General features: G+C 36.3%; 1 protein-coding gene and 1 pseudogene across 1 annotated transcript; both read right to left on the bottom strand.

Moving 5' to 3' along the window:
- Positions 1 to 485: 485 nt before the first annotated feature.
- Positions 486 to 4241, bottom strand: LOC133709590 (transcription factor bHLH35). The gene is made up of 5 exons (XM_062135382.1): positions 4080 to 4241; positions 3810 to 3972; positions 3368 to 3604; positions 3045 to 3215; positions 486 to 957 (listed from the first exon to the last, which is right to left on the bottom strand). The coding sequence occupies exons 1-5, from the start codon at positions 4151 to 4153 to the stop codon at positions 868 to 870; spliced, it is 735 nt and encodes a 244-aa protein (XP_061991366.1). The 5' UTR covers positions 4154 to 4241; the 3' UTR covers positions 486 to 867.
- A 10776-nt stretch (positions 4242 to 15017) lies between these two features.
- LOC133708223 (uncharacterized) lies at positions 15018 to 17190 on the bottom strand (annotated as a pseudogene).
- Between the last annotated feature and the right edge of the window lie 4920 nt (positions 17191 to 22110).

Consider the following 22110-nt stretch of genomic DNA (forward strand, 5'->3'; position numbering starts at 1 on the left):
GCTAGTTCATTGCCTGAAGGTATGATCTACAACGGATATTGTGATCGCTACGATGTCTTGGCTCAATGATGGATACTCCGTAGCTAGCATAGATGTAATCCCCCAAAAAATTGGGGACTCCAAGTTTCCAAGTATCTTTCTTGCCTTATCCATGTTCAAGATGACCAAGATCTAATTGAAACCAAATTTCTTGATTTATAGTGTAACATGTTGTAGATGGATTAGATTTGAGAAAATTTTGTCCATGATTTTTAAGTTTAGGTATATTTGAAACAACATGGTAATCTGGAATTCATTATGATGAGATGAGTTGTGGCAATGGATGGTGCATAGACAATTCTTGGTGGCGTGGAATTGAAGCGTTGGGTTTCTCATTTTTTATATAGTTTTAGAAATTATTTTCGGGTTTGTGAGAAATTAAAGTTTCCATGCCATTGACTTTTCAGATTAAGTAACATTTAATTAGGTGACATTCCACATCCAAATTATGTCTCAAACATTTTTTCTTTATTGCAAATGCATCATGAACAAAAACTGTTGATTTTCTAACCACCACAGGTGGTCGAGTTGGTAAGAGCCTCCAGGTGTGGAACCCCCATACCCGGGTTCGAATCCCGCCGACGCTTATTGGAGTTAAATTCCAATATATTCTTGGTGGCCAGGGGAGAGGTGCGTTCTGACAAGATCCCCCAAGTACGGATTAGTCTCTGGGCCTAGGAAGCCTTTGAGGACACCGTGTGATTGAACAATTAAAAAAAAAAAAAAACTGTTGATTTTCTCATAACCAAAACCAAAGCAAGGCTCTTCTAGAAAACATGCACCAAGGAAAAACCGAACAAATGGAATCGACTTGAATCAGTTATCTCATTATATGCTCATGGGGCTTTGTGGGTCATTCAGTGCTGCAATAGCTGTTTCAATTTTTACCTTCAAATGATCCTTCTCTTCTTCATCTGCCTGCAAAATACATCCAAAAGTAATAAGTGACTTTGCATCATATATATGTATGAGATCGTGGTTGAGTATTGTTCTGAATTATGTTTGTTTTTTGAAAGGTGTTATGAATTATGTTATTGGACTATGAATTAACTAAAAGTCAGGCAATTGTATAACAACAGAAGATTTTATGACGTAAACCTTGATTTGTTTTTGCCAAAACAATAATTGAAAGCAATGACCACAATTTCTATTCAGTCAGAGTATGTGATGATTATGCTCCTGTAAGGATACTGGTGTTGTCTCTAAATCTTAGCTAGCCCTATCAGTGACTTCAAAAAATATTCAATTATATATATGTGGAAATATCTGATCAAATATTTTGTCTTGTTTAAACTATGACATATTCATCGAGCACAACCATAGATTATGCAAAGCGGGTTTGATTATATTTCTCACCCAGCCATTTCAAGGAGTTGAAATATGAATAAAAACAAGAATGAGACGCTGGGAGTAGAGAGAATACAAAATATTTAACACGTGAAGATTGTCTGATTGTGTGTTAATGCCCTTGCAGGCCAGAAGACAAAACTAAAAACGAAACAAGCGAAGAAAAATAAATTGCAACATCCATAATACACCAGAAAAGGGAAAAGGTTACCATGATTTTGATTTTGGGTTTCTTTCTACCATCCAAATTTTGTTTTTAGCTAGGATTTTCATGGAAATAAGCTTTTACGCATATGAGAAACATGTCTCTTGGAAAACCATTGACCTAAACATCTCAACACTGAACACTGTATAGTCCAATTTAGTACAGTGTTTGGGTGACATCCAATCACAATTCTACGGTTGTTTCAACATCAACATCATGAAAAATAAATATCTATGACATCAGAAACTTAGCTCGAATAACATTTTTCAAAAGTATTGTATGTGTCTTCTATGTATATAAAATTCGGTTCTTCACTGTATCATGATATATATGAAGTTAAGAAAACAAACTTATGTTTTTGGGTGGACTAAATTGATCAAGAATAATGTAGGAGGAGCATAACAAGGAGAAGAAGCAATGTATAAAGTGAATTTGATTGAAAGGCTGAGAGGTAGCAGCAAGTACCCCATTTTATTTGGACGGAAAAGGAAAGACATGTTAAAGTGGAAATCCAAATGGGGTCGTTTTTCATCTCTCACTTTTGTTCATAGATTGGTTTTATTCTGGACACTCTGGATTGCACCAATCATGATTGCCCTAATAGTTGTATCACATAATGGAGAATTGGAGATGATAACATTCACTTTTTTAAAGGTGCTCTCTATCTTGTGCTCGTGGACCCTAATTAAATTCTATCTAATTCGATCCTCCTCTATTATTGTTGTAATCAAATTACATGTAACCATTGTGCTTAATCATGCCCATCTAGTCTTTGTGCGCCTAGCGTGCAAATTAAACAGGCACTACCCTCCTATTTAACTAAATAAAGCCTGACACTGTTCTTTATGTATTGAAATCGATTTCTTTATTAATTGTTTCTCTGTCGTTGTTTGAATTTACCTACGTGTTACGATTACGTCTTCTCTATCAAGCATCATCACCATACAATGAGGAAAAAGTGTGGTTAACCTCTCTCTCACAACCACACAAATATTATAATAATCAAACAAATCATCTAAAACATACCGACAAATATAAGATGATGCAAACATTTAGCTATGGTTTTTGCCTGATTAATATATTGTAAAATAAATCTTCCAATATGGACGCATATAATCATTATTAACTAGCTATCGATTTGAAATTAAAGCCTATCAGAACCCAGGAGTGGTAGCCTGTACCGAAACTCAAACAACCCCTAGTAATAGTAATTACTTTTAACTCAGCTCATATCACTATCACATACAATAACAAAGACCATGGGGCACCTCTTGTTGGACCGTACCAATCACATGTTTCAAAAATGCAAGTCTGGCCTGGTGCCTGCCTATATATGTGGATTTAGTCCATCTCCACATTTTCAGGTGCCACCCAAAAACCCAACACTTTATTTAAGGATTAAGAATACCTTGCTCCAATTGGTGACGAAAAAGAGTATAAAGGCATAACTTACCTCAATGAAGACTGTTTTCAATACCCTCCCAGAAAAAGCAGTGATATTGGCTGTAATGATTTTGAGCTTCAGGGACTCAAAGACCTCGCACAGTTTCACCATTGTGTCTGTTCTCTTACTACATGTCAAGCTCACCACCACTGTCTTTTCCCCCATGTATGTAACCCTAAGCTGTAAACCGCAAACAGCGACCCCATATTCATTATTGATAAATGATCGATAGTTACATTGTTTTATTATATGTATATTAATTATGTTAGTTAAACTATCAATAAAAAAAATAAAAAAAATTAATGAAGACAGAGATGGGTTGATTGACTTACTTCAAGGACTTCGATGGAGGAAGTTCTTGATCCTCCAGAATCATAAAGCTGCTCGATTTTCTTCTTCTTCGATCTCAACAAGACCGGAAGCTCTTGTTCGAAGTCCGAACTACCAATAACACCCTTCTTTGATTTTCCAGATTCCAAATCCATGATCTCCGCTTGAATTCTTTTTTCTTGATCATGAAGCTCTTGGATGTAGTCAATGGCGTCTTTGATTATAGAAGCCTTATCCATCTGTCCAAACCCAACAAACGAAATCAATTTTTTAGAAAACAAAGAAACAAACGCCCAAAATTATCAAACACTCCATCTTTTTCTTAAAAAAGTAGAACCAGCGGCGCAGATTTGTTAGCACTAACCACCCTTTTGTTAGTATATACAAAGTGATCACCAGCAATAATTTAACTAAGTATATGGTTTACTTAATTAATTAGATCACCTTGCTAATGTTGGGGACCACTGCTCTAAGAGCAAAGAGCCTCTCATTGAGCTTCTTCCTCCTGTTCCTCTCTGAAACAATGTTCTTGGAGGCCATGGATGACGCTGCTCCGTCCGGCGAGCTCGAATCGTAGTACCCAGAAAACGCTTCATCCAATCCCCAACTGCCATGACCAGAAAAAATGGTGGTCAGAAAACTAAACCGTTGCACTTGCAAGTAAAACAAACTTATAAATGATGCTCTTTTCTTTTTCTAAGCTTTGTGGGATACCTGTCGAGTTCTTCGGTTTGGAGGAACATGTTGGTTTCCCAGTAATGCTTGTATTCATCACCAATGTTGTCCATGGTGATAGAGAGAGAGAGAGAGAGAGAGAGAGAGCTTGAAGATTGTTTTGGATGAAAGCAAAGGATATGTTTTTTCTGGTGAGGTCGAGTGAGTTGGGTGCATTTTATAAGTGGGAGGATTTGATTTATCCACGTGGGAAAATGGAAGGTACGATGTTACTTCCTAGAGAGATCTGAGCCGTTGGAATAAGGGAAATGAAAAATGTGGTCTACAAGGCCGCGTTAGGACAGGTTTACTCATTATGTGCTATGGCAAGCCTCAGACATTCAGTCAGTCTCTGCAGAAAGGCGCGTGCTTCGCATTATTGGCATGGAAGAAGAATTGGGGATGTATGTCACCACATAAGGTATTTGAATTTGGACTATTATGACATTAGAAATTATTCTATGCACCGACGGTGCAAATGACCAAACACTTATAAGATGATCTCAATCCTTGATATTTATAATTAATATTTTTATTAATAACCTAATCTAACCATCCATTTAATATAATCTAACCATCCATTTATGTCGGTGCAAATACACATCGGTGCACTGAATCCTCCCCTTTAAGACATAAGGTATTTGAATTTAGACTTTAAAGCTAATGCAAATTACACATATACCATAATAAGTGAAATTGCTCGACTAAAACTAGACATGGTGGTAGGTGTGTTTGGACCCAAAATGAGCATTTTGGCCTGACAAGGCACGTCTTGGAGAAATTGAGCCAATGTCAGTGGCTCAAGCTATATATTGTCGAGAAGTTCGAAATATATATTTAGAGGCTAAATAAAGCCTACTATGGAAGCATGGAAACATGAAAAGTCAACTTTAGCACATTTTCCTACTTCGGCTAGGAGAAACCGAGCTAAACAAGGAAGGAGGGGCGGCAGACTGACCAAATGAACTTGAAATGAGCTGAAACTCTGCAGATCCATTCTAGACAGCCCAAGGATCATTTCTATGAAGAGTGCCAGAGATGTTTTTGAGTGGAAGGCCTTCAAACAATCAGTCCAATTTTCTACAGAAGCAAAACTGGAAAACTGGACCTGTAAGAGGTCCAGCAGCATTTCCAGCCCAACCGCATGGAATAAAGCTCTGAAAATTTGTCAGGATGATCTACACTCATAGTGGAACATTTTTTATGAAGAAGTCGAAGGCTCATTCTGAAGTCTTGTTGGAGAAATAATTGAAGGAATAAAGGAGCAGAAACTGACCTAAAACCAGCTCAATATTCACATGTTCATGTTTCCTACCCACATGAAGAAAGCTAGATGCTTTTCTTCTTTTCCTTGGATATATTTTTCAAGACAATCTCTTTAATAGATCATCATCACTTCCATGTTTCTACACCTTCATGCTTTGCTTTCATTTCATCATTTCTCTATCTTTTCCATATTTTACAAATCACTTTCATACTCCACTTTCATTATTTTTCTTCCACTCATCATTTCACTCTTCTTTTTATTCCCTATATAAACACATTCTCCTCTCATTCTAAAATACTCATTCACATACAACAACAACATCTCTAAGATGATCTAAGTTCTCTCTAGAGCAAACCTCTCTAAGAGCAACTCCTCTCATTCTCTTTCTCTTACCGGTGATCACACTCCTAGTCCTAGTCTTCTCAGAAGCCGACTTTCAGTGCCACCAAACCCTCTGTCAACGTGCTTCGGTCCTAGTCTCCTCGGGAGCCGACGGTAGTGCCGCGACCACAACGGTTACAGAACCAGCCAAGCAAGGGTAACGCCCTAGCAACCCAGCCAATTAAGCTAAAGTCACGCTTTAGCAAGATCTTAATACTTCCCGTTGATTTCGCTCTGCTCAATCTGCAATATTGAGTATCGACTTGTGAACAAGAAGAAACTTCAGCGAAGTCCTCACCACGAGGCACAAAGAATCCCACGACGAGGTTGGTGCTCTCCTCGTCTACAATCGCTTGATAGAAGTCAGGTCAAGGGACACCCCCGACGACCGCACCCGAACGGTGCTGGCACGCCCGCGCAAGAAAAAAGACTGTTGACTAGCTGCAGCAAAATTGGAGCCAAACAAGGTGATTATGTGTCCATAATGGATTTTTTGTCGCTCCCACTGAGGTAGGTTATAGGCCTTGATATCATCTATGTGCTAAATCTGATATCAATTCACCTACTTCTTGGTTTGATGAAGGTGAAATAACATTTTGGATATGAGAATTTTCTTCAGACTCTCCAAAAGACTCATCCCAAAAAATTACAGAGAAAACGTGAGGTATAGTTTGTCTGTGCTTATATGGAAAGGGGTGATGAAGCATTTAACAGTGATAAGTTTAAGGAGTTCAACCCTAAATAACCAAAGAAGAAATTAAATGAAATAGAAAATTCTCAAGCTAAGAAGTTTTTCAATGAGCTTGCAAGGTCGATCACTATCCTTCCAACAATAGCATACATTTCATTATTCTAGAGCTTCGTTGGAAATTTCTTTTGATTTCCTTTGATTATGCTTTGGATTTTATTTGACTTCTGACAATCTGTTTTGTTTGAGGGTTTGATTTTCATTTCTGGAGCTTTTCCGTTACTTTTATTTTTCTTTATTTTACCTAATAAAATCTTCGCTTTGCTGGGGCATACCAAAAAAAAACACAAGAAGAAGGCATTGACCTCATTTTCAATGAATCTATATTTTTTGATTAAGGAAAAAAAGGTAAGTGCAAGAAGTTTGTTCAAATGTTCGAAAGAGTGTTATTGGCAACACAAAATTTTGATTCAAACGGGAGAAGAATGAAACAAAAGCTACAAAAAAGAAACTGTTTGATTATTTAAGAGAAAAAGAAATAACATGAGCGCATCTTCTGGGTCTGCAGTTTATGTTTTACTGCTGGGTCTGTTTTTTTATTTTTTCACTTTAGGCTTTTAGGCTTCTTAGTCATCCCAGGGAATCCCCCTCTGTGTGGGGTGGTCCTATGAGTCGAGAATAAATCACGGTTTGAATTTGATCTGGTTGGTTCGAACTTTGGTAGCTAGTCTTAAGTTACCTGGTTACTTGAATTACACAGTTGTCTAAGGCGTCTTTACTTGGGGTTCTAGTTCTATCTCTAGAGTTTCTAGACAGTTACTCGATTTTGACAAGCCCAGTGCGAGTGGGTTACTGTGTATTGTACGCCTCTCTCTTCCAACATATCCCCTAATTCCAAAACAATGAAAGGGGTTTTCGAAAATATCAACTCCAACCGTTCCTCTGTCTCATTCCCTATTTTAGGAAATCCCCAAATTTCAGGTTTCCATCACCTATTCATATACTGAAAAGAGAGAATAGTAACAACAATAGCCAATATTACATCAATTTTTTTCTTTTATGTTGAAAATCCAATAACTTCTTCTTCTGGTTACAATAATTTCATTAACCAATTAGAAATAAAGATAGGATCTGGATCAATGGACACAATATTTTACACTCATTTTGAGCCCTTAGATATAGAAGCATTTGATGGTTCTGATTAATTATCTTTAATGACATGACATTAAATTTCTTCCAAACAAAAATTAAAATAATATTACATTAAATTTTCTTTTGTAAGGAAAAAATAAAATAAAAACTATAATTAAAAAAACAGAAGATCAGGATTTGGGAAAAACTAAGATTAGGAAGGGAAAAAAAAAACCAGAAGATGATGAAAAGAAAAACAAGAACGTTAACTCATCTCCTGGTAAATCATGAATGGAAGATTGATGAGATTAAATTATGATTTAAATTAAATTAAATTTTCTTTATGAATAAGAACTAAATTATTTTTATGAATAAGAACTAAAAGAGAAGATGGGATTAGAACAAATATTACCCAATCAAAATCGAACAAGAACTAAGAATAAGAACTCCATATATAGTATCGATCTGCATATATCTACATTCAAATCTTTTATCTCCTTTTCTCTTAGCAACCAAGCAGGCAAGAAACTGGTAACAATGAAGAGTCCATGTAACTAGATAGCCTAGCATGCATTTCTTCTTTTCTGAAAAATTATCTTCTTTTCTTACCAGCTATATAACCCTTTGAAGTGCGCATTAAGGACTGAAGAAAACCCAAACCCCAAGACTCCCTCACCAATGCCAAGTGCTTTGTCAAATACCAAAACAAGAAATTCATCATGAACTCTTCCATTCGTTGTATTAAAAAAAAAAACTGTTAACCCCAATTTGAAAACCTAAATCATAAAATAAATAATAATCTACAACTCTAATTGGATGGATATATCAACCCCTATTATGGTTTCATAATTGGTCTTGACCCCAAGATATGTTCAAATATAGCTAAATTTTAAGCAATATTGTTGGAGAAATTTTTTTAAAATGGTTAGCTATAATAACTTTGAGGTATATATTTGAACAAAATAAATAAAAAAATTTAAGTAATATTGCTAAAGATGTTCTAAGCAAAGTATTGAGAAGAAATGGAAAATCCACATCATTGTAAATTATGCATATTGTAATTTGGCCCTCAAAGTGTATTCTATGGTTTCATTAATGAAACTTAAGGGCAACTACACCAAGCCACTTTCAAAAAAAAAAAAAATGATGCACTTAGAGCATCTTTAGCAGACTCTCTATTGTGGCTCCTTAGTTATTTTGGATAGCATGTTTAGCTTTTTATCTATTTTAGCAACTGCACCAGACTCCTAAGTGGCTCTCTATTATAACTTTTAGCTATCTCGCTCCTAAATATAGAGAGCGGGATGAGGCTCTCTATAATTTAAAACATTCCTTTTAAGTTATTTTATGTAATTTATAAATACATTTAAACTATTTAATATTCATTTAAAAAATAATATAAATTCAAAACTAGCTAAAATAGAGAGCATTGATGCAGACGTAATTCTAAAGTGGCGCTAAAATGACTTTTTAGCTACTTTAGCTAAAATTTGACTTAAAAATAGCTAGCATTACTAAAGATGCTCTTTAGCATGGAAAACTCCTAGCTAATTAACCTAGACTTTTTTTTTTTGTTACAATTAACCTAGACTTTTGAATATCTATAACACACGCTTTGTAAACTAGTCAATACACCTGGGAGCACAAAAGAAGAAAACAAATGCAACATAATCTCATTGCCAGAGAAGGAATTAATATTAAATTCATCAATCGCGGCTGACTAGCATACTTTCTCGTTTACACGGTGATGTTACAAGCTTTGGAATTGATTTTCAAGTTTTGGAATTGACCATGTAATATGATTTGTATTAATTTACAATTGTGGTCCAACGGGAAATTGATCATGATCGAACATGAGGACCAACAAACCCATTCTGGTCAAAACAAAATAACTGGAAGATGACATATCCATCATCCATGGATAATAATAATGGAGGAGATAAGGACAAAATGATAAAATAATGGTAAGTCTTTATCTCAAATATGGTTTAGTATATTGTTATCAAAATCATCTATATATGGTACAAAATTATCGTGAAAGATGAGCGTGAAACAAAATAACTGGAAGATGACATATCCATCATCCATGGATAATAATGGAGGAGATAAGGACAAAAAGAAAAAACAGTGACAAGTCTTTATCTCATATAAGATTTAGTATATTTGTGAAAAATATATTTATTTTCATCTCATTTTTCACGATAATTTTGTAACACTATATTTTCATAAAAGCTTTCAAAATCAAAAATTTATTTGAATTCGCCAGTTTCATTAATCAAGGTTTGAGGGCAGCCGCACCGGCCCTTTATTCAAAAAAAAAAAAAAAAAATTATTTGAATTCATTGACGTTCATCAACCATGTTACTTTCTTAATCCGAACAGTAGGGCTAAAACTTTGAATATTATGATAGAAATTTGCCCAACACAATATAAACCCTTTAAGCTTTCTCACACTATTCCTTTCCCTTTTTATAACGTCACCAATTGCTTTCTCTCTCACGTCATCATAATCAATTCCAGTGCAAAAAATTCTATAAGAATTCTGGCGGCACGCGGAAATTGCTCACAGACTTTGGTGATGACATGACTCACTAAGTAGTTGCGCCATGCGCACCCACCCAAGTCAACACAAACCCATCACAAACCAGTATACGTACGTACGTACGAAGACTTCCTGTATTAGTTTCATTACTTCATACATGGATTTGATCCAAAGTTCCAAACCTACTTCAAATTTGGGACTAATATTTCTTCGTCGTCCTTCAGTCTTCTGGGAATAAAAAGAAAAGCGGCAGAGGAATGTTTCATGCATGCTAATACATACCGTAACACATACGAGCTTTTTTCGATCAGTCAAGGCAAATTAGTTTCAACTGATTGAACCATTGATTACGAGATTGGAGAAGGAAACTTAGTATGAACAGAAGGAGCACACAACACCGAGTCTCGATCGATCAGACAACTACTGTAATGGTCGTCGCTCAAGTATAGTCTTCCTGATCTAACGATGGTGACCACTCAGAGAAGCAAGTCATTGTAAGAAACTCTGGTAAACAATTCTGAGTTCAGTGTTTGAAAATTTCAGCTTTTATGTCGTATACATGGGGCACACCACCATTACATAGCGAAAGTTAAGAAATGGTTTATTGCATCTTTAACAACCCTCTGCTTGTCTTTTTCTTGCCTAGCTTTATGGTATTTTTTTCTTTCTTTCTTTTTTTTGGCAAAAACTTTATGGTATTTTCTGGGGCCATTCTTTATTGTCACCTCAACAAACAAAGCTCATTTAATTAGCTCTATCTCTGTACCTACAGATAACGATGAATAATGACTAATTATCTTTTACTGAGATCGGAAGAAACTTTCTTATTAAGTTTAATTACTATTCTTTAAAGGGGAGAACGAAGTGGACGCAATCAAATTGGGAGTGAAAAGAAGTCATCGGGATTATTGAATTAACTTAGAAAGAATTAGTATATAGATGAACTAGAGTTACATTGATTTAATCACCAAAGGCTATTGAGTTGGTAAGAGTCTTTAGGTGTGGAACTCCTATATTCGGATTCGAATCAATCTCAATCTATTTTTGATGGGGGGAGGAAACATTCTGATATGATCTACCTGCACGGATTAGTTTCTGGGCCTAGAATTAAAGCTTTTAAGGAACCGTATGATCTCGATAAAAAAAAAAAAAAAAAGTTACATTGATTAACCAAGCAATCATTTCTACAAACATGGATCGATGGCTTACAATATTATAAGTTTGGTGCGAAAATTCAATTAAGATATTCAGATGAAAGTATTAATTGTATATAAAATTTTACAATTATTGTATTTATTTGTAGACATAGTTTGGAAAGGGAAAAGAAAAAGAAGCAAAAGCCAATATGGGCTCAACCTCTTGACATGTACTAGCACACATAAATCAAGCATTCCATCAAGTATTGCCAATTGCATTGATTTTCAATTCGGTAGATTTAATTACCTACGAAATAATAGCAAAGTATGTTGCTACTACCTACAATGATATAATCATTACCTTCTCATGAAATGTACAATTAACAAGAAAGTTATTCATGGCTAAAAGTTTATTTCTGTGAGGAAAAACAAGAAATTTGATGGGTTTGAAAAATTTCCTACCAACACTTAGGATGACAAAATAGTTAGTCATTCACAAATTGTACATACAAAAAAGGACTAAATACTGTTTAGTCCTTGATCTTTTGACCATAAAACACTTCAGTTCCTGACCTTCTAATTTCACACGTTTAGTCCCTGTACTTCAAAATTTCAGACCAATAGGTCATTGCCGTCTAAAAGTCGTGGCGAAATGTCTATTATACCCTCAGTTTTTTTTTAAAATTAATTAATTAATTAATTTTTTTTTGGAAAAGGATTTTTTTTTTCCCTTTCTTTCTTTCTATTTATTTTTTTTCTGTTTTTTCCCCTTTATTTCTTTCTGTTTGAAAAAAAAAGAATAAATAAAATAAAGAAAAAAGAATAAATAAATAAAAGAGAAAGGAATAAATTTATTTAAAAAAAAAAAACTGAGGGCATAATAGACATTTCGCCGTGACTTTTAGATGGCAATGACCTATTGGTTTGAAATTTTGAAGTACAGGGACTAAACGTGTGAAATTAGAAGGCCAGGGACTGAAGTGTTTTATGGTCAAAAGATCAAGGACTAAACAGTATTTAGTCCTACAAAAAACTACAACAATTGTATTGTTAGAACTCAACCTGTAGACATGTAGAACAGATAACCAAGCTTTGCATCAAGTATTGTGACTTGCATTGACTTTCACTTTGGTGGATTTATTTGCCGGCGAAATAATAATTAAGTTTGTTGCTACTACCTTCAATGATGTTAGGCCCCGTTTGGATGGCAGGAAATCATAGTATGAAATGGGAATTAATTTCATTTTCCATTCAGATGTGCTGTTTGGTTGTAATTAAAGATTGGAAAGGAAATAAAAACTAAGATTTGACTGGAAATTGACTCCCTCATAAAGCCTGAATAGAATTACCTAGTCATGGGTGGTATTCTATTTCCATTTCCCATTGTCAAAGGCAAAATTACATTAATTATCCCTCTAAAAATTTATATTCCCCACCAATATTCCTTATAAATTGATGTACTTTAATTAGTAAAAGGGCGTTATTGAAAATTATAATTCCATATTTCATTCTTATGACTTACCAAACACTACAATAGAAATGAAAAATTAATTCCAAAATTTAATTTTTAGTAATATTCCAAACACTCACATGGAAATACCAAATCATATTCCATTCCATATCCGTCTGGAAAGGAAAATAAATCCTTTTCCAATTTTGACATTCCAGCTAACCAAACGGGGCCTTAATGTTACCTTCTCGTGAAATATAGAATTAACGAGAAAGTTGCAAGGAAAGTCAAGCAATTGGTGGCCGTGTTTGAAAAACTTTCCTATCAAAACTTCTGATGACAAAATAGTTAGTCATTCACTAATCGCACTACAAAAAAAAATTGCAATAGCCACGGCAAGGCGCCGTAGCGAAAAGCTATTTTGCCGTAGCAAAAAAGCATTTGCGACGGCAAAGCTTCCGACGCCGTTGGTGGCGTCGCCAATATCTTTTGCCACGGCATTTTGCCGTAGCAGACCACTTTTGCGACGGCAAAATTTTTGCGACACTTACTCTGCGACTGTTTTATGCTACCCCTAATGCCGTCGCCATTACAAAATATACTACGGCAAATTGCCGTCGCAGCATAATTAATATTAAGATAATTATATTACTTCCCGCCAAAATTTGTTTCCTACTAAATTTTTTTCCCGCCAATTTTTTTTTGGCTGCCAAACTAATTTGCTTCCCGCCAATTTTTCAATAGGAAATTTTGCTACGGTCTCGTTGCCGTAGCTTCGGTGTGGTGTTATATAGAAATATATTCTTGGCTACGGCAATTCACTGATGTTAGTAGCCAACCAATATTTTTTTTTTTTAACAAAACCTGTATTTTTGCAATATCCAAAAATGGGATAAAAATATCATGAATACACAACACATATATTGTTCATTAGCTCATCTATTTCATTGCAATGTAATTAAATTGTTGCAGTGTCAGTATAGGTAATTAGAAGAAGTACAAATTAAGTTATATATGCCCAAAATCAAGTTCCTAATGAAGACAACTAAGAGTAACACTTAACAAAAATATGCAATAACATATTGAAACTCAACCCATTGCTCTATCACTGCTTGAATCTGGATTCCTTTCTTCTCCTACAGACTCTCTCCGAATTTCATGGTCACTAGTTGCATCTGGAACCTAAGACATCAAAAAAAAAAAAAAATTAAATATATCATGTATGGCTTTGCATATCACCCTTTTTCAATGTCACACCATAACCCAATTCCAATAACCAAACACGCAGATTCGCAGGTTGCATCATTTTTTATAATCATATTACAAAGAGAATGACAATATGAGAGGAAATTTCAAACCAAGTGTCATCAAAGCTAGTGTTTCTTTTACAAGTTGATACTAGTATGTATATTCATCATTGATAAAATAACAGCAGAGGGAAAACAGATCAAATAATAGAACAATTGTAGGACTGAGGACATATATGATCATAATAAAACATTATGATCCCCTTGCCTACTATACACATATAGAACTAACCAAAGTGACATACTTAAACAAGGAAAAACATCCCACTAAAAAGACCTTTTAGAGACCTTTATACAAAACCAACATATGATCTATATAGGGAAGCATATTAAACTAAACAATTCTTGTCAAAGCTGACTATATCTTGTCACCAACTAAATATTTCTTGTCAAAACAAACTGAAATCTCAATGTCTCCGCATTACTTCATATTTCTTGTCTTGCTATATTATCTCATCAATACCATCTAATAAATTGTGCACATCAAATAAGAGCTAAATATTCAAACAATTATTCTTGTGATAACAAACCTGTCCATTTTGATATGTGCCTCTCTTCTCTTTGTTCTCCAAAAAATCAATTCGAGCTTGTAGCATATTAAGTTGATCCTGAAACTTTTTTGCCACAGATTCAGTTACTTTCTGTTTTATATCATCAGTGGTTTCAGAGGAATTTGGTGCATGTAGGTAGCACTACACCAAAAATGGTCTTTTACTGCCCACCATGTGCGCCGTAAAAGCCTATTTACGGCGTACAAAAGCATGCTGTAAATGCTGGCGCCGTAAAAGACCCCATGTCTTTTACGGCGCGCAAAAATGCGTCATAAAAGAAAAATTAACGCGCCATAAAAGTGGTTCCACAAATGTGATTGAGGTCATTTACGGCCCACATTGCATGCCGTAAAACACCTTCTATTTAAGGCATACCCATGCACGCCGTAAAAGAGTGACTGAATTCCTATTTTAAGGCACACTCTGCGCGCCGTAAATGAGGTCTTTTCAAACAAAAAAAAAAAAAACTTTTTGCTCAACTGTCTACTCATATTACCCTCATTATAATTAATCTCATGTACAAAGTAACAATTGGAACTGTATTATGAGAACTCATTACATCAATCAATTAAACCCCCCCTAAACCCTAAACATATTTGAAGTTACCTAACTACAACATTGCTCCAAGCTCTCCTTGTTCCTTCCTATCGCAAGCTGTGCGATGGCAGAAGTACACTGCATGCAGGAGTTAAAACTTGCTTTCAGTCATTCCAGTTTGTCATAAGACAAAGAAAAGAAGGGATTCAAAACAATTCAGTAGCCCATGTCTGATAATCTAGAATAGGAAGAATAAAATTTTTCAAGAGAAAAAGGAGAAATGTAACTAGAGACGAGTTTTCAGTACAAGCAGGATCACCAATGATCTACACTATGAAGCAATCCAATATAGATGAGCATTTCTGAACTAATGCACCTCAAGAGGGGAGAGAAAGAACTCACCAAGTTAATACCAAAAGTGCTCTGATATTCTTGCCCCCAGTCAAGTCTATAACAGATGCGTAGTATTTCTTTGTTGTCTGTATGTTTTCTAATCCACCAAGTGTAAAGAATCTGTTAAACACAAAAAGAAAAACATCAGAGATTTGATTCATCTGATTTCACCAGGTATTTAGTATGTTAGGCAATGCAATCATGGTCATTTTGGATATGCACTACACTACTTCAAGTCTTCAACCCATGAATATTTCACATCATGCCAATTCAAACAGATAATAGTAGGGCAACTAAAATCAAGGACATTGATTGCAATTCGGTTACTGGGTGTCTATATACAAAGTGTCACAAAGGAACTGTAATTCTTGACCAGAAAAGGGGGGAAAAGCAACATACATCAGCATATGCTAAGTGGTAGGTTGTGCCAATATCAGCTCCTCAAAGCAGAACGCAGCTTGCTTGTACTTAGTTTACAGAGACTCACTTATCAATTCAGAACAAAGCATAGACAATTGAAGCCACTAAACTTCGTTAAGTCTGTAGAAACATACATTTGCAATGAGACAGATTTTTGCCAGCTCTCTCCAGGCATCATTAACGGCCATAAATCTGTAAACAGAGGGAAAGGACAAGTCAACAACTTTTTACTTTTTCAGACATAGAACATACTTTTGTCAAGGCATTTAATATATGCCTTACATTTCAAGATATTTATTAAGCCATTCAATGGCCCCTGAAGTATTGCCTTGAGCCTTTGCCATAGCTACCCTTATGTATTACCTGCAAAAGAAGGATAGATTGAAATTCACATATTAGATAAGCCTTCTCTGCCTCTACCCAGGATCCCTTTGCCTCAAGCAACATAGCCTCTAGCTTGCCTGTTGTATATGGAAAAACAAATGACTTATTCACCACACAGCAACAGCTAACAACAACATTAGGGTTTGGCCATTTATTTTGGCATTACTGAAGAATGTAATACTAGCCTCTCTCTACACATGGTTTCAATGAATTATTTCAACTTACCAACTCTTTTACTCTCTTGAAATGCCTTTAGTAAAAGCTTGATGAGGTCCTGCAAAAACCAAGTAAAGGCACATAAGATAACCCTTTTACTTTTGTGAGTATGAACACTTGCACAGTAGTAAATCAAATCATATATGACTTACACAAATATGCCAATCTCAATCCAGAGTATGTGAAGCCTAAAGTTACCATCAGATACAATACGATTGATTTGGTCGAAAGAAAGAGAACAATACATCATCATCGAAGCCTAAAGTTGCTAGTTCAAAGTACTTTAGAAGCATAAGCTAAAGATATTAAGTATTATACCTTTGCAACATCAAGACACTGGCAGTCCATGGCCACCACCCTCTCCCCTACCTTGAAAACAACAGACAATTGAGGATTAACATGAAGGAATGGCCTCCATCTTTGACAATACCTCAAGGATATTGTCACAAGTACTAACTTTCCCATGAGCTGCCAACCAAGTAAGCACTTGAACCTTAGAACGAATGATTTCAAATTTGATCAGCTGGATGAAATCAAAAGAAAACTTATAAGAACTACATATAAATGTCCCTGAAATTTCTAAATTCAAGCCCTTAGCATCCCTCTCCAAGCCACCACCAACTTACAACACTCCAAAAAGGAAAAAAACTCCAGTAGGTATGTCTTTTCACATGCTTTGACTTAAGACTTAAAATCTACAAACCTCGCAGTTTCTGATTGTCCCTGATTGACAGCCTCTATGATCTGGGAAACAATGCCCTCTTCTTTTTTTTCCCCCCTTCCAATCAGCCACCACCAACTTACAACACTCCAAAAAGGAAAAAAAATACATTACGTATGTCTTTTCACATGCTTTGACTTGAACCTTTAACATGGGTCTAGCCATACCAGCCATTGACATTTAGTCCATATTTACTCCTATCACCCTATGCCACAAAGGTGCCTCCTCCAAAAGGTATTTCCACAATCACTCCTCAAGCAAGGCCTTGTTTCTTTCGAAGATCCCCATTCTGCTTACTTTTAGCCACCAGAGCTAATTGATTAAGTGGTCTTTCTTTCCTGCCTCTCTACCCTGCACGAGAAATTTTACTTATTCTCACACAAAGAAAATTTGATTTCTGAGGACATTTTCATCAGTAGTTTTGGTTAAGTCATGTGAGTCTAATTGGTTCTGGTAAATAGTTTAAATTTATTTTTCCTAAGTGGTTGTCAATCTCAGGGTGTGGGATATGGTTAGTGGCCTGTTAAATGTGGGTTAGATTGCAGGGCTCAAAGTAGTTAGGTTTGCTGTTGGAAAGAATCAAGGGGTTTCAGAATTCTTCTCAAGTGGTCAATTTCACTTTGATAGTTAACCAAAGAATTAAACTGTAGGTAATTTGATAAAAAGATTAATGTTTGGTTCTGCATTTGTAAAAGTCACGAAATCATCTTGATCATATTAGGAGATAAAGCCTCCTCTATTCTGTCAGTTTCATTTTATATTCTAACAATACTTTCTGTTCTGCGCTTTAAAAATAAAATGAAGTGCATTTGCTCACAATTGCTTTGACCATACTGCAGGAATTCAATGACAGAGGTGAGCGGCGATAAATATCCTCACCTCTACCATTTTGTCCCCCTATCGCCGCTCAAATCGAACTGTGTAATGTACTTAATTCAAACAGAATCGCAATCAACTTCAATCCAATGCAACTAAAACAATTCTAGAAAAGCTCAAATTCAAATTCAAAAAGCACAAAGAAAAACAGAGTGAAGTTCACGCACCTTCAACCTCGTGACTGCTCTTCGAGGGTTCCAAATCCTTCACTTTCCTTGAGGAACTTCTTCTTGAATCCCTGATTTCTGATCTATCCTCACCGACATAGAGAACCGGGTCGTCGCCGCCTTGGTGATACCCTGGGGTAACCCTGCCTTTCCGATGCTCACACCTATAAATCCAGAACAATTGGTTTGATTGGTTGGACTTAGGGTTTTCAGATGAATGGAAAGAGGGCTTACGATACCGACGAGCTCACATCGCTACTCCTCGTCACCGTCATCGACTAGAAGCTTTATCGGTCCTTGGGTCGACGTCGAACTTCTGCATATTTCTTGGGTTTTCGGTGGATCGAGAGATAGAAAGCGTCGCTCTGCGCCATATTGATCAAATCCCAATCCTCCTCCTGCTCAAGCGGAAGGTGTTCGATGAATGCAGTGGAGACGGGGAGGGCGTGAGGGGGCGGAATTGAATGGCAGAGATGATGAGTGGGGAGTGGGGGAGAGAGTGAGGTAGAGGAAGAGGGGAAAGGGGAGATGAGAGAAGAAGAGGTCGGCTTCTAAGAGATAGAATAAGAAGAGGACTGAAAATGGAGTTTGCGACTAATAAAATGTCAGGGAGAGGGAAATTCAACTTTTAGCTAATAAAATGGGCGGGCTATAGCATTTAAGGCGTGCTCTTGACGCATGCCGTAAAACACTTAACATATATGCCTTTTATGGCGTGCAGAAAATGAGTGCTGTAAATGTGTATATGTGTTTACGGCATGCAAGAGATGTGGGCCGTAATTGTATTGTAACATTTACGGCGCGCAAGAAATGTGAGCCGTAAAAGACTAAACACACATAACATTTACGGCGTGCAATACATGTGCGCCGTAAATGTATATACATTTACGGCGCACATCAATTGTGTGCCGTAAATGTATGTCATTTACGGCGTGCTTTTTTGTGCGCCGTAAATTTCGCGCAGTAAAAGCCTACTTTTGTTGTAGTGTAGACAAATCTTCTAGGCACGCCAGATCCATAGGTGCGACAATATCCATGGCCATCCTCTCCAATCAATTCATGAAAAATAGCCAAGAAAAATACAGTTTATTAAATTATAACCATGACTAATAACCAAACAAAGGACTTCAAACAATTAACAAAGTGAATAAACATTGCCTACAACTGAGCTGCCATCAAAATACAACACAAAAACAATAAATTCCCAACATCAAAAGTATAAAATTACTATCAACTAGTTCAGTCCCTAAAAGAAGGTAATTAATTAAGCAAAGAACATATACTCCAGTTGCAATAAACAGATAAGCTTTGTTCAAAAATACATTAAACAAAAATATATATAAAAGCGGCAAACAAAAAAGATAAAGCAGATAGCTTCTGCATTTATACCCAACAATCTCATCCAAGACACAAAAAAGTTGAGGCTTACCTTGAATTTTCTATGACGAGTGGAAGATAGATGATAGAGAATAGAGGACAAAGCAGATTAGCCTCCAAGTGGCACGCAAATAACCTGCGAAGCCAAACAATAAGATGCATTAACATTTAACAATAGTGGCCTCTTGATCATTAACATTTAACAATAGTGGCAGAAACTCATAGTGGCAGAATGCATAGTGAAAATTGAAAACAGATGCATTAGTAGTAGAATGCATTTGCATCTGACCAGAATGCATCTAAATTGAACAGAATGCTTCTGAATCTAAATAGAATGCAGAATGCATCTATTTAGCTATGAAGCATTAAGCCATAATTCCCATAAACAAAATGATTAACAGAATGCATAAGCTATTAACAGAACTAGAATGATTAACAGAATGCATTAGCAGACGTGCAAGCCCTCAAATGCCAAACTTTGTCCCTCCCTCCCTCCTTCTCCTCTCTCTGTTTCTTCTCAACAACTCTCTATTACTTCCCTCTCTTCTTCGTTCTACCCCTCTCTCCTCTTTTATTTTTCTTCCTTTCCTCAAACCCGCCATCAACAACAAAACCAAATCGCTTGTTATCTCTTAACATAAAATAAATAAAAGCACAAATACAAACATCATCCAATTAACCATAATCCAACCATCTAAACTACATAAACTGGAAGTAATAACTATGAGTTTCTAGCAAAAAATTGTGCGCCTCAACCAACAGCGCAAAACCAAAGGGTAATGATCCTCTGGCATCTAGTAAAGATTTTATAATAAAATTCACGGTTGGGCTACAGCCCAACCAGCCCTATGAATAGATCCGCCCCTGTTAGCAGACTACCATTAAGTCATTAACAATTAAAATGTATCACCATTCACCCATGTAAACATAGAGAATGGTCTGAAAAATCAATTGCAAGCACTAATAACGTTCACCATACTCCCAAAATTTTCATCTACAACAACCTATTATACACCAAAGACATGTAAACATAGATCCGCCCCTGTTAGCAGACTACCATTAAGTCATTAACAATTAAAATGTATCACCATTCACCCATGTAAACATAGAGAATGGTCTGAAAAATCAATTGCAAGCACTAATAACGTTCACCATACTCCCAAAATTTTCATCTACAACAACCTATTATACACCAAAGACATACATCATAACATTTATTTATTTATTTATTTTGGCTAGATAAACATCAGTCTCACCAGGGATTGATCCCCAACACTGATTCTTCTCAAGGAAGAGAGTGTATAATTATGTCTGAAGATTGAAAGCTAGTTCAAAGAAGAAACATATATATAAGACTTGAGCGCACACACACACATATAACAACAAGAATGATTCAATTCAACTTTCTGCTGCACCTGTTAATTTAGTCATTATTCATTAACAGGATGCACTCAATGCAGTAACATGAATAATTGAAGGAATTTCACTCAATCAAGACTAAATCACACAATCACACATTCACAGTAAACTCAGAAGTAAAAGCATAATTAGTAATTAATTAATTAACAATCAATAGTTAATTCTTCTCTTGAAACAGAAGAACAATGCGAAGAACTGAAGAATAATCAACATCAACACCAACACCAATAATCAATGTTTCAACAATCAACACCAATTCATGTATCCAAAATAGATCAGCAGATTCAGTAGTCAGTACCCAACTACCCACTAACCAAAATAATGAAATACAAATTCAAACTTCCAATCGTATCGAAATTTCCGTCGATTTGAATGGAATTTGTAAGAAAATGAATTAAAGGTAGAATCTTTACAATGAAATTAGTTTCCTTTGTACAGAAGATCATCATGGTTTCAAAGGGTATCAAGCAATGACATGGTTTTGGGATTGATTTTAACAGACTGAAGATTCATTGCGGTTGAAGTTTAGAAATTAGAACTTACCGTTTCGAGGCAGAGGCACGGAGCAGAGGGAGTCTGAGGCAGAGACGTGGTGGAGCTGCGGTGGCTTGGGGGAGGGCGGAGAGCGAAGACCTGCGGTGGAGCTGTGGTGGCTTGGGGGAAGGCGAAGGCCGAAGAGCTGCGGTGGAGCTGCAGTGGCTTGGGGGAGTACGAAGAGCGAAGAGCTGCGGTGGCTTGGGGGAGGGCGAGGAGCGAAGAGCTGCAGTGGCTTGGGTCTGTTTTGCTGGTTTTGGGGATCGAATGAATCGATCTGTTATGCGGTGGCTTGGGGGAGGGCGAAGAGCGAAGAGCTGCGGTGGCTGGGTCTGTTTTGCTGGTTTTGGGGATCGAATGAATCGATCTGTTCTGCTGTGGCTTGGGGGAGGGCGACGAGCGAAGAGCTGCGGTCGCTTAGGTCTGTTTTGCTGGTTTTGGGGATCGAATGAATCGATCTGTTCTGCGGTGGCTTAGGGGAGGGCGAAGAGCGAAGAGTTGCGGTGGAGCTTGGGTCTGTTTTGCTGGGATCGA

Source organism: Rosa rugosa, chromosome 5 (genome assembly GCF_958449725.1).
Source record: "Rosa rugosa chromosome 5, drRosRugo1.1, whole genome shotgun sequence".
NCBI lineage: Eukaryota > Viridiplantae > Streptophyta > Magnoliopsida > Rosales > Rosaceae > Rosa > Rosa rugosa.

Excerpts from the sequence above, each read along its gene's own strand:
- LOC133709590 (XM_062135382.1), bottom strand. The coding sequence starts at position 4,153 with ATGGACAACATTGGTGATGAATACAAGCATTACTGGGAAACCAACATG. Across the intron at positions 3,973-4,079 it reads CAAACCGAAGAACTCGACAG|TTGGGGATTGGATGAAGCGT; the intron begins GTATCCCACAAA and ends TGGTCATGGCAG. Across the intron at positions 3,605-3,809 it reads TGGTCCCCAACATTAGCAAG|ATGGATAAGGCTTCTATAAT; the intron begins GTGATCTAATTA and ends GGGTTTGGACAG.